This window comes from Eubalaena glacialis, chromosome 10 (assembly GCF_028564815.1).
Source record: "Eubalaena glacialis isolate mEubGla1 chromosome 10, mEubGla1.1.hap2.+ XY, whole genome shotgun sequence".
Classification (NCBI taxonomy): domain Eukaryota; kingdom Metazoa; phylum Chordata; class Mammalia; order Artiodactyla; family Balaenidae; genus Eubalaena; species Eubalaena glacialis.
Genome location: NC_083725.1, coordinates 60335692 through 60349335, shown reverse-complemented (window position 1 = coordinate 60349335; position 13644 = coordinate 60335692). Strand labels below are relative to the sequence as shown.

The 13644-nt window shown below is 41.6% G+C and overlaps 1 protein-coding gene across 5 annotated transcripts in view; it reads right to left on the bottom strand.

Moving 5' to 3' along the window:
- PRCP (prolylcarboxypeptidase) overlaps window positions 1–12865 on the bottom strand; it is a 70488-nt gene extending 57623 nt beyond the window's left edge. Inside the window, exons 1-3 of one of the 5 annotated variants that reach the window (XM_061202794.1) lie at window positions 12826–12862; window positions 11677–11734; window positions 11147–11329 (exon numbers count right to left, since the gene is read on the bottom strand). In XM_061202794.1, the coding sequence (XP_061058777.1) occupies window positions 11147–11314 (168 nt within the window). In that variant the 5' untranslated portion in view covers window positions 11315–11329; window positions 11677–11734; window positions 12826–12862. Of the gene's footprint in view, window positions 1–11146; window positions 11330–11676; window positions 11862–12747 lie in introns of all 5 variants that reach the window. The other 4 variants (XM_061202793.1, XM_061202795.1, XM_061202796.1 and 1 more) reach the window with 4 other exon arrangements.
- Window positions 12866–13644: the final 779 nt, after the last annotated feature.

The window sequence follows — 13644 nt, the reverse complement described above, 5'->3', positions numbered from 1 at the left end:
GCTGCACTCCCTCCCACGACTCCTTCTATGTACATACTTTGGGAGAAGGGTCAGTACAGACAACCAGCTTCCAGATCATCCAAATAAGAGGATGAGAACAAGTAAGCCTGTTTTTATTTGCCTGGCTTCCTACCTTGTTCCCCCAAAGCCTTTTAGACAGTTGAGAATCAAGTTTCCACACTCTTTCCTACCCTATACATACACACCCCTTCCTTACCTCAATGTGCAGAGAAGCAGGAAAAGGGAAGGGGGGAGATATAGATTCAAAAAACGTTTGTGCAGATGACACTCTAAGTAAAACAGTGTGCAGTATGCTGTGGAGGGGTATGGACCCTTCAAGACAGACTTCCTGCTTTAAAAGGGGAACAAAAGGTTTTAACACAAGGCTAGAGTAAGACACATGCCATGAGAGAAGTACAAAGAAAGATCTGACCAATCACACACTTTCTGGGCGATTAAGAAATGGCTCCTGGAGGAGGCAGTGTCTGAGATGGGGCTTAAAAAATGCAAGGGGTTGATAAAGGAGGGAAGGGCCAGAGGAGAGGCATTCCAGGCAAAGGGACAATGTGGGTTAAAGCATAGAAACAGGAAAGGAATGGGCATGTGTGGAGAACAGATTAGCAAACTGGAAAGGTGGGTTGGAGCCAAAGGGTGGAAGGCCTGGAACATACAGGATTTTGTTCTTAATAAAGCAAACAATCAGGAATCATTGCAGGTCCTGAGCAGAAGAGAGGTTTGACTGGAGGGGAGGTAATTAATGTGGCCCATGGGGACTGCAGTGGAGGGGAAACTGTAGGTTGCAAGGAAGGCCAGTTAAGAGACTCTTCCAGTCCAAGAAGGCAATAATAGAAGCTGCAACAAAGCATGAGGGCCATACAAGTGAAAATAACAGATGTACTCTGAGAATGGAATCAACCTAACTTGTTGTTACAAAGAATATGGGAGAAAGAAGAGCCAAAAATACCTGATATTTCAAGCTTTAGGGACTTTATACTTTCTGCTCCCTCTCTGATCCAGTGTCCCTTCCTCAGGGAAACCTTCCTGAGATAAGCCTTTCTCAACCGCTGTACCCCATATTTACACATACATATCACCTTGCTTATTTCCTTCAAGGCAATCATTACAATCTATAATTATCTTATTTATTTCATGTTTATTTGCTTATTATCTACTTCCTAACCAGAAAATAAGCTCCACATGAGCAGTCCAACTATTGTCTCAAGAACCATGCCTGGCATATATGTAGTCCTCAATAATTTTTTTTAAATGATAATAGTGCCACCAGGAGAAAGTCATCATTTAACCAGGTAAGTCTGGTTTTGAGTTAGAACTACAGATCCAAGTAGAAATATAAGGAGGCAGAATGAGGTAGTAATTAAAACGCAGTTGGTGCCTCAGTTTCTCCATCTATAAATTGGGGATAGCAGTACCGAGACCTCGTGAGGTCACTGTGAGAATTAATGAGCTAATATATGTAAAGTGTTTAGAACACTGCCTAGTACATAGTAAGAGCTCAATAAATATTTTCTATTATTACTATTATGATTATTCTTAGAGAAATATGTCAAAAGTGAGACAGAGACAGATCGATCTACAATTATGGATTTGGGAATGATCTGCAAAGCAGCTGTGAGAGGAACCACGGGCTCCTATCTGTGAAAAGTACAGATAGGAGGGGTTGGAGACTTAGGGAAAATATATGCCTTGGTTCTACTTAGGTGGCCTGAATTCCTCCCCCTCTCTTTGAAACATGTACAATTCCTCTGGAAACCTTTCTTCTTTCCTGTCACCCTCTTCTCCCCTTTCTTTCAGTAAAACCTTAGGTTGAAATGGGGTTATAAAGGGCCATTGTTCTTTTTTTCCTCTATCTCCACTCAAATGAGTTCTTCATCCTTGTTTCAGCTGTGTATGGAAGATAAGGATGTAAAATATTCAAGGTAAAAATGGTAAAGCAGCCATAGCCAGGCAACGAAAGAGAAATAAGAGTAGTCCGAGTGTTTACCCGGAGATGTGGTGCTGGGTGGTGCAGTCTGGAGTCCTGAGGCCCAGGTTCTGACACTGCCACATACTGCCTGTGTGAGCCAGGACAGGGCAACTGCTTTCTTTTTTTAATAATACTCTTTTTAAATGGATTACAAAACAATGCAGATTCATCACAGATAATGTGAAAAATACAGAAAAGTATAAAGAATAAAATGAAACATCACACATCTTTCCACCATTGTTACTATTTTAGTATATTTTCTTCTACTCTTTCTCTGTGCAGCTATAAACATATTTTTAAACATATCTGACCCTCTCAGTTGGTAGTTGATTTTTCTCTCAAACTTCTCCCACCACTGGGCCTGGAGGTGGGATAGGTATTTCCAGTGTTCCTAATTCTTCCTCCATCTTCCCCAATTCACTACCTTTAAATATTATGTCATCAAACTATAACACCCCACTACCCTTCTCACTACAATCATCTACTGACCCCTGGTTCACTTCCCTTCATGCCTTGAAGATTTTAGCTCCTTGTTCACTGTCGCTCCAACGTAACTCCTTTCAAAACTCTTAGTGACTTCAATATCTTGGTCCTTTAGTTCCTTTTGCTCCTCTCCTCCAACGACCTTGTCCTTCACCTACCTTGGTCACTAACCCATGGTCGAACCCTAGACCTTGTCATTCCCAGTAACTGTAATCCTGCCACACCCTCAATTTTAAGCATTCTACTTCCTCTATCTTTCCAGCTCATTCCCTCTTCTACTGTGATTCTCCAAATCCTTCAACCTCACATTATCCACCTTTTCACTGTCCCTCACCCCATCCTCACTCACCTCCCTACTTGGCTTAAATTCTGTGGTCCATAACTCCTTTGCATACACCCCTCAGCTTCCATGTCTCTCTCTCATTTTGTTTTACTCATTTGGCAAAAGGGCAATCCTAGTTGAAAAGAATTCTCCACCAACCCCACACCCATACCCAAGAAACTGAATGTAGCTATAGAAACATACAGCCATGTCATGTGGTCTTACTAACTTGCATGAGACTTCACAACTGCCCTGCAATCAAACTCTATTTCCCTAGTTCATCTGCCTTCCTTCTCTACTAGAGGAGTATGTACGTTCTCTCCTCCTCACTGTCCTCATCCCCTACTACTCTCTCCCTTGGGCACATCCCTCCAGCCATACTGGCCTCCTTGCAGTTTTTCCCACCAGGCACACACCTACCTCATGGTTTTTGTACTTGCTCTTCCCAATGCTTTTAATGCTCTTTCCCCACTGCCTAGAATAGTGCCTAGCACATAGTAGGCACTTAAAAAAAATTGAGTAAATGAATCTAGAAATACATTGTACATTCAGTTTTCTATTTTGTTTTTTTCACATCATTAATTCATGACTATTTCTCCACATCATCAGATATACATGTCAAGACCATCATTTTTAACAGCTAATAATATTCCATTTAATGGATACACCACAAATCACTTACAATGATATATTTACAGTGAAAAACCAGGAGATTTACAAGTAGGATATTTTGGATGTTTCCTTCTTTGATCTTTTTGAACCTTGGTAGTTTCACATCTAAAAATGAGGATGATATCTACCTCACAGGATTGTTGTAAAGACTGAATGTGGAATATAGATAGATACAGAGACGTCAGTTTTGTTACTACTGCTTACAACACAGAGGCATCATGGTGTCAACTGAATGAAAGGTCATAGATCTTGGAAGCAACAGATTAAAATATAACTCACAATATTGTCCCTTAATAGCTTGATCGAGACATTTAGCCTATATGAACCTGAATTAAGCCATCTGTTTTTAAAAGTGATTGTAATAATTAACCGGTATGTAAGAGATTTTAGCATAATATCTGGCCCAGATTAGATAATCAATAAATTTCATTGTTCACTGCTCATAAACAATAACTAGGACTTTTCTTAAATTGTGAGCTAGAAGAAAAAAAGATTTTTATATATTCCCAAATAAAATATATATTATCAATGCAGAATTTTCCTGTTTTGATGAACAATTATCTAATACCTACAAAGCACAAGTAAGATTTTTAATATAAATCCATATATTGATTGTTTCTTTTATTTAAAAAAAAAGCAAAACAATTGTTTTTAATTACTGAATGACAATATGAATAAATTAATTCCCTTTTTTATTATGTGCTTCAGTGTGTACATATATGTGTATATGTACATATATATGATGATGATAAGCTGAGCAAGAAAATACTAAGTAGACCAGCCTAACTTTAGGGCTATTTTTTGAAGCAATCTGTGAGTTGCAGCCATATATTGGGTTGGCCAAAAAGTTCGTTCAGGTTTTTCCGTAACATCAAATAAATGCCAAGACACTACAAATTTATTAGTGCTTTTCCATATTTTTCAGATACAAGTTAAGTATGTGCTATTGGAATGGTCAAAAAATGTAATGTGAAGTTCTCCAGGATGTAATCATCTCTGCCTCCCCAGGACCTAGCCTGGTGCTTGAAATATAAAAGGAATTGGATAAACATTTGAGTAGGTGGATGTGTAGGTGAGTAAGTGACTGATTAAGTATGGCACTCTTTAGTGCCTTCTCTCCTTCTAGACACTCCAAAGTCAATACTTTTTGTCTCCCCACCCTGTGGTTAGAGAAAACAATGTAACCTGTTCTGGCCAATGACTTATGAAAGGAAGTGACCTGTCATTTCCAGGCTGGAGCATTTACATGCTAGCACAAGCCTTCTATGTTCTTTCTCCACTGCTACATTGATCGTGAATGCATAAATTGAGAGGAAGCCTCTATCAGACCCTCAGCCTCTAAGTGAATGTAATGAGCAGAACCCTCTGCTCACCTGAATGGAAATACACTGTGAGTCATAAATTTTTGTTGGGTTAAATCACTGAAATTTTGGAGTTTTGTTACTGCAGCACAACCTAGCCTATCCTGCTTAGTACAACAAGCAGGGTAATGACATTCATTTTAGAACTCGAAACTCATGAGTCTATTTTTAGAAAAATAAAATGGTACAGATAAGTGGTTTATCTTGAACATGCAACTTAACCTCTCTGTATGATAGTTCTCTCACCTATAAAGCTGGACAATAATAGCATCTACCTTGTAGGATGGCTATAGGGATTAAATAAGTGAATGTCTATTAAGTATTTAGCAGAGTATCTAGGGCATATAAAGCTTTCAATAAATGGTAGCAGATTATTATTATCATTAATGCATTAGACACTTATGCACTGCATATTTGAATTTACTCTCCCCCCCCCACTCCATATTCATTTTAATTTATAGCCAATTTTTTCCATTCAAAAAATCTTTATTAAGAAGTACTACGTAGAGGGTACCATGCAAGGCACTGGGAAGGAAAACAAATAACACATATCATCAGTTATTCTTCTTACCTATGATTCTTCTTTCTTCTCCAATCCGCCTTCAACCAAGCAAACTTTAAAATCATAAACATAAATACAATGTTCTATGTTATAAATATGGTGTCAGTGGGAGAGCTAATTTTTAATTTAAAAAACATTTTACATGATTTCAGTCTGTATCTTATTCAAAGTTGACATGGAAAAATTGTTTAGGTCTGATTTACCAAAGGCAATTAATGCGTAGGGCAAAAAATAGAACTTGTGCTCACATCCCCACCACTCCTGATATAATGCCCTATAGACAGGAGGCAGTTGTGAACAGAATTACAGATGCATCAGAGATCAGCAGATCTAATCTTCTTATCTTACATATTAGTACACTGAGATCTAGAGCGAAGCAATTTGCCCAAGGTATCAATATTAACACAAGTTAGTGGCAGGGCTGATACTAGCACTCAAATTTTGAAAACGTTGTGTTTTATGTGGCTAAAGCACAAAGTCCCTGTAATATGCTGATGGATACAAACATGACAGTACAAAATCTAAAATTTTTGCTGAAATTACATTTTAGCATTAACTGATAAAATATTCAAAACTCTGCTATCAGAAAGACAGTGTTAGATTTACTATTAATATCAAGAAGAGAAGGTATTTGCAAAAACCTAAAAGGATACATTTATTATCATATGTTTTCCCCTCCACAATTTACCAAAACTCAAAATAGCATAGAAAAAAGATAGAAATAGCTTCAGATGACTTTCTTTATATGTCAGTCTTATGTGAAAGAAAATGATTTCAAGTGCGGAAAAAAATTCATTTCTATGCCTTATTTACAAGTGTACTATATTATATCCCACTGGTAAAAAGACACACATGTACTAACTATGTAACAGAAAAGAATTCACAAAGATTTTCATATTTTCCAGAATAATTATTTTAGGTATCATAAGGAATGACTTAAATATTTTATTCTGAGTGGAGAGGAGGTAAGTTTAAAGCCATATTAAGAAACTGCAAAATAAATAAAAATAACATTTACCATTTACTGAGTGTTTACCAAGTGATCTAAACTGTGCCTGATAAGCACTTTACACATATCAGCTCATTTCACAACAAATCTGTGAGATGAGTAGTATAATTATCCCTATTCGGCTGATTATAAAAATAGAAGCTCAGAGTAACTTGTCTGAAGTTACTCAGGTAGTGTTAGAAACAGAATTCATTCTCAAACCTGTATGGTATTCAAGCTCTATCAAGTTCCTAACCCTCCATAATTTTGATCACAGTCAATTCATCATAGCTAAGGGGTGGACTACAATGACCCCTTCTGACAATGATTCTGTGAGCAAAAACAGAAATCAGTTCAGAATTCACATAATATTTGTGATGGTATGCTCCAGGCCTCAGGGGAAGGCCATCAACAGATGAACCAATAAGAAAAAGAGAAGAAGGAAAAAATGAAAAGAAGAGGAAGAGGAGGAGAAAAAGCAATAGGCCCTTCCAACAGGCCTGACACAGCTCCGTTTTACTAGACATCAGGACCACCATGACAAGAAAGGGAAACGCAGAAAAGGAATTGAAAGTAGAACTGTAAGGGATGTACATAAATCAAAATAGCTTAGTCCACTGTGATGGTCTCATAGTAGATAAGGAAGGAGCTGTGGGAAGGCCCTGCAGGAGTCAGCAGCCATGAGTTCAATGCTGGGCCAAGATGCAGAGCTCTCACATAAACACTGTTCAGTAGTTAAATAAGAATAGTTGAGTGTAGATGACTGACCACTAGGTTTCTAGAAGAGACATTACCACAACTGTCAGCATCTGGATCAACCTGAAATGTATAGCACTACGGAGAGTGTGGTTTTAAGAGAGAGCAGGGGAGGAACCAGCATTTACTCTATTAAGTTCCTTAATTTCCTAATGTTCCAGGCACTATGCATGTGCTTTCCTGAATTACCATATTTAACCCTCACAACAACCTTGGTAGATGTAATGGTGAATTTTACATGTCAACTCAGCTGAGCCATGGTGCCCAGAATAGTCAAACATTCTAGATGTTTCTGTGAAGATGTTTTTTGGATGGGATTAACATTTAAATCAGTGGACTTAGAGTATAGCAGCTTCACCCTCCATAACGTGGGTGGGTCTCATCCAGTCAGGTGAAGGCCCAAATAGTAAAAAAGACTGACCTCTCCTGAGCAAGAAATTATGCAAATTGACTGCCTTTGGACTCAAACTGCAACTCTTCCCTGGGTCTCCAGCCCACTGGCCAACCCTGCAGATTTGGGACTTACAAGGCTCCACAATCATATGAACTAAGTTCTTAAAATTAATCAATCTCTCTCTATGGAGAAAGAGATACACAAACACACACACACACACACACACACACACACACGGACACATCCTATTGATTCTGTTTCTCTAGAGAACCCTGACTAACTCAGTAAACACTGATTTCTATTTTCACCAGTGAGGAAAATGACAGCCTGAAAGGACCCATTCTCCTTCCCCACTACATCACATAGTAAAATGCCCTCAGGATTCACATTCCAGTCAGAGGGGCTAGGGTGGGAGCAGCAGGGTAATGAGGAGCAGGGAAACCTCATAACCACAAGCCATGCATCCCAAGGAGCCTTTTACAACACTGGCATCACACATGTACCCAGAGCCTTGATGTGCCCGAGTGATGTGCTATCCTTTGTCTGGTCTCCTGATTCAGTTATTTTGGATAAAAGAAATCAAATATTCCTACTAAATCAACAACATTTGAAGACTCTGAAAGAAGAGGAAATATAATTGGTAAAGGACAGAAGTAAAAGATACAAAGAAAAATAAACAAAAAATGATTTGTGTCAATTAAATAATGGTAGACTTTGCTTTGTTTGGGTTTTCATTGGATAGTCATCCATTCACTCCCTCAACAAATATTTATTTTGTACTTTATATTTTTATGGGCTCTTCTGGGTACTGGACAGTGCTATCTAGCTGAGGAGACACATACAAAATAGTAAATGTGAAAAAAGACCAACTAAAGTCAAGAAAGTTGACATTTCAGCTGGGATAGAGGTATGAGTTTAACTAGCAGAGAAGAGGGATGGTATTCCAGACACAATTTCTGACACAGTCAACTTCAATTCTATGTTCTATGTTGCTAAAAGTATATGTGTACAGGGAAGGCGCAGGGAGGTGGGGACCTATGGCAGGATGTGAAGCTGAAAGACCAGCTGGGGTTATGAGATGAGGAACAATACCAAGGACTTGGTCCCTCATTCTGCAAGTAATCAGAGTTATGAAGGAGGGCTCAGCTTTTTTACCAAGACCATTCATGGAGCTTATGTGCATATAAGGACAGCTGGGAATCGCTTGGTCAGCTGGACAGATATAATCACAGATAAATAAAATTATTATAATTTTTGATGAAAATTAAACCTTGAATAAAAACTAAGCCTTAGTTACAATAATAACTGTTCATTATTAAAAGGCATAAAAGTATTTTATGTGCTCTAACTAAAAAACTTAAAGTTGAGTTTACACATACTTTTCAGTCCCAACTAAAAATCTATGGTCCAGAAAAGTTGGCAATTACTATAAAACCATTATTATGCAACCAATACATATGTGTCTCAAAAAAATGAAATAAAACTCAATTGGAGTTGACGTAAATAAAATTATTATGGTAATAAATATATTTGTAGAATCTGTGTCCTAAAATATGAACTAAATATAAGCCAGAGGGCAAAACATGGCTAAGGCCAGATCTTATAAATCACCAAAAATGGAAAAAGAACTGGCCTCAACTTATATATCTAAAGAGTGACGTGGTCAAGAAAGGAATTTACAGTGAAGGAATATAAATTAGGACCTAAGAGATCATTCAGTCTCTGCTACCCTTTCATTTCCTAACCCCCTTTTCTGCTGATAGTTCTCTCTCATCATTCCTAAAAGGATTGTAGAGATCTTCATTCCAATAGTTCCCCTTCAATTTAACTTTAGTTATGGAACTCTGCAATATCCCAGTATATAAAACAGATAAAAACATAAAGTTCAGGCTGAAAGAGGTCAGGGAGAGAGGGGGTTCTGGGGTACCCTAACTTGGATTCCACTTGGGCCTTCCCCATCCCTTTGAGACAGCTCCATAAAGAGCCCTTAATTTTCCTCGGTAAAATGTGAAACACATTGGTCCTTGTCCAAACCTCTCAATTTACAAATGAGGAAACTGTAGCCTAGAGAGTTGCCTAAGAAAAAGACACCCATTTCCTAGTACTCCTGCTAAAACTAGAATGCTTTCTCTTCCTCATAATCTCTAAATTTCTGGGTTAAAAACAATTTCTTATAAATTATTCTATAAGTTCACGCCATCCCTCTATCTCAAATTCCTATTCAAAATTCACAGGTCAGTAACCAAGAATTTAATAAGTGCCTACTTGAGGCCAGATATTCTGCTAGGGACATGTGATCTGCTCTCATTTAACCATCACCAAATCCCCTGGAGATCTAGAAACTGGGCACAGAGAAGTACTTGAAACTTCCCAAGGTCACAGAGGTAGTAGATTGGAATCCTGGTCTATTTGACTCCTAAAGCCAAACCTCTGACTCTTGCACTTCTAATCCCAACCTTTCCCAAATCTTTGCCTATCTTTTCACAGGCTCCCAGAAATACAGAACTGTAAGGGATCCTGTCATTTCACACAGGATGTACTTCTTCATCCAGGCTTCTCAGGGAATACCTACCTCATGCTTCAGCCAAGCACAAAGGCATTATGCCTACCTTAAACCCCTAAACTCAGGCTTCAGAACTATAGAGATGCTCACCCCCACCCCCCTCCCCAAATCCTGAGAGACTTCTACAACTTCCTTTACAAGCGTGAGCTACATATATGTTCAGTTTCACGGAGAATAGGGAAGGTTAAAAACTCTTAATGAAAGGCCCACAGGGGGCTTCCGTGGTGGCGCAGTGGTTGAGAATCCACCTGCCAATGCAGGGGACACGGGTTCGAGCCCTGGTCCGGGAAGATCCCACGTGCCGCAGAGCAACTAAGCCCGTGCGCCACAACTACTGAGCCTGTGCTCTAGAGCCCGCGAGCCACAACTACTGAGCCCGCGAGCCACAACTACTGAAGCCTGCACACCTAGAGCCCATGTTCTGCAACAAGAGAAGCCACTGCAATGAGAAGCCTGCGCACCGCAACAAACAGTAGCCCCCACCTGCCGCCACTAGAGAAAGCCCACGTGCAGCAACGAAGACTTCAACGCAGCCAAAAATAAAATTAATTAATTTTTTTTAAAAAATAAAAAAATTTAAAAGGGCCTACAAAATCAACTCTGAGCTGAACATGAGACAACAGGCTGGCATTTTAGGTTGAATAAATATTACATATTATCTAATAAGATATTGGAAATTTGAATTTAGGGGCTGCTTTGGGACAGAGGATGACTGTCACCTTGAAGTAGGTGCCAGAGTTGGGATTAAATAATTTGAATTTGGCGGGAGGCCAAAGGAATTTTCATTAGGGCAGCCTCTGGGAGCAGAAGGCGTTGAAGTCACTGTTGTGGCCAATCACAGAAAAGAGTGTAGAGCCAGGACTGATAATAAATTATTGGTAATGGGAGGAGAGAATTTAAACAGACTGGGGACTTGGGGCCACCATCTGTAAAGTGTAAGCCAAAGTTCGGACAAGTCCTAGGTATTAGGGGTCCGAAATTTCGGGTGAGCTCCGGTGCCTGGGAACCACGAAGCCAGTCCTCGCCACCCGCTCCGCCATCCCAAACCCCTTCCCCCTTACCTTCTGTTGGATGTAGTGAATCGAGTACTTCATGGCAACAGCGGGGCGGGATTTGAAGCTGGTTGACAAGTGCAGGCTGCTGAGGGCCCTCAGGGCCGGCGGTACGGGTGTGGCGGCCCCAGGAGTCAGGAAAGCCAGGAGCAGGAGCAGGAGGGAGCGACGCCCCATGGCTCAGGCCGGCTGCTGCAATGAGGGTAAAAGGGAGACTGGCAGATGCGCGCAGCCTGAGCCGGGCCCGCCCGCAGCCCCGCCCGCGGCAGACAGGCTCCTCCTCCCCGGGGGAAACCCAAAGCCACCCCGCCCCTCAGCAACTCCGCTCAAATCCGGGTCGCCCAAGCCGTACCGACCCCGTCCCCGACCCAGAGGGTGCCGCCAGATTTTATTGCTCTCTTGTACCATCCCCTCTCTAGAGTCCACCTTTATTCCGGTCGCACTCTAATTCCATTGCCACAGCCTTGTCCTCCGCAAATTCCATATAATAGTATCAATAATATCAATAATAGTACAGCCAACTAAAAATTGGTACTTGCCATCAGCCTCTACAAGGGTTAAGTCACTATCCACTGCAGGCTTGACCTTCAACACACCCTAAAAGGAGTTCAGGGTGGAGATCAGGAATGAGGCACTCTGTGCTCTGGGAAAAACTGGCAGAACAGGCCTTTCAGATATAGTTTCAGGAGGTTTTATGAGCCCAAATTCTTGCATCTTCTCATATCTAGAAAAGCACTAAAATCATCAATGGTGACATCTGCTCCTTGTGACTAGCAGCTAGCCTCTGCCAAAATGTGTGCTTGACTGTGCATACCCCCTTCCACTAAAATCATATATAACACTGACCTTCCCCCCTACCTCTTTGGAGCAGCTCCGCAGAGCTATCCGAGATGCTGTCTCTCGGGCTCTAGTCCTCATTTTGTCCCCAATAAAAGTTAACCCACAACTCTCACGGTGTGCTTTTTTTTTTCCCCCAGTGGGCAGTACCATGACAATTTATTGATGGTTCACTACAGCACTAGGCTTAGTGGCACACCATCTCATCTAACTCAACCATCCCACCTATTTTGTGGGTCCTGTATGATTGTTATTCCCATTTATAGCTGAGGAAACTGAGGCTCGAGAGGTGCTGGGACTTGCACTAGGTCACTCAGGAGGCGGTGGAGCACTGGCTTCGCAGACCGCTGGGTTTTGCTCCTTTGCACCCCACTTCCATGATGTCAGCCTAACCACCTCCTATGGTACTCTGTCGGTGGGTCACCCCAAACCTCCATGTAGCCCACACAGGCCATCCCTCACCGTCAACGGAGGTCGCCCGGGAATCCCACTGGATCCCGGGCCCTTCTTCCACATTACGCCCCCTTTCTTCTTCCGGCAACCCGCAGCCGCTTCAAGCCCCGCCTTCCCCCTCCCCCCGCCCCCTGGCAGTGCCATCCCCAGCCGGCAGAGGCCCCTTTTGTCTTCGCGGCTCCCACAGCACTCACGTCCGCTTCTCCTTCTAGTCAGCCCGCTAAACCCCGGTCCGAGGGGCGCTCCCGCCCACCCTCACCCCTTCCTGGGGTCCCTACGCCCAGCTGGCTCAACGCTACCCGAAAACCAACTTTACAGACTGTACTAGTGCTCCACCAGTCGGTAAAGAACCTTCGTCAAACCCTGTCTGACAAAAACGGTCATCCGCAACTGCTCACAGGTTGTTGTGCTAAATCGCCACCGTCGGCGGCTCCTTCTTCTGATTGGCTCTGAGGAAGGACGGCCAGAGCGTCACTTCCGGCGGAAGGAAGCGCGGGAGATTCGATTGGAGGGTGCTCGTTTGCCGCTGAGTCTTTGCGGGTTCGCGTCACTGTGCTTCGCCCGGGCAAGTGTCCCCGTCCTCTGCCTCAGGTGAGGAGCTGGGAGGGGAGGTTCTCGGGGAGCAAGGGCCGGAAACTCCTAACGAGACCCTTAACGTCGTTCTGAGTGAGACTCAGTGCATTCTATGTTGTTTTTTCAGGAGTCAGTCTCTTCTAGAAAAGGGCGGTTATGAGCGTAAACGAGTAAGAAGGTCAATTATTTTAATTTGAGACAGTACTGCTGCAGTCACTTAGCTAGCTTTTGTATGTGCCATCATTTGGACACGGGTGAGCGTCTGGAACGGGACATACAGGGAGGAAAAGGTGCTACTTGCGACTTTTGGGGTGCTCGGAGATAAGTAGGCAGCTGGCTTTTCCAAACTGCTTTGACGACCCAGAGGGAAAGTGCTTAACTGAGCAGCGTGCTCAAACCAGAAACTTGAAAGTTTACTTTTTTTAAAAAAATTTTATTCAAGTATAGTTGATTTACAATGTTGTGTTGATTTCTTCTGTACAGCAAAGTGACTCAGTTATACACATATATTCTTTTTCATATTCTTTTTCATTTTGGTTTATCACAAGATATTGAATATCGTTCCCTGTGCTGTACAGTAGGACCTTGTTGTTTATCCATTCTATATATAATAGTTTGCCTCTGCTAATCCCAAACTCCCAATC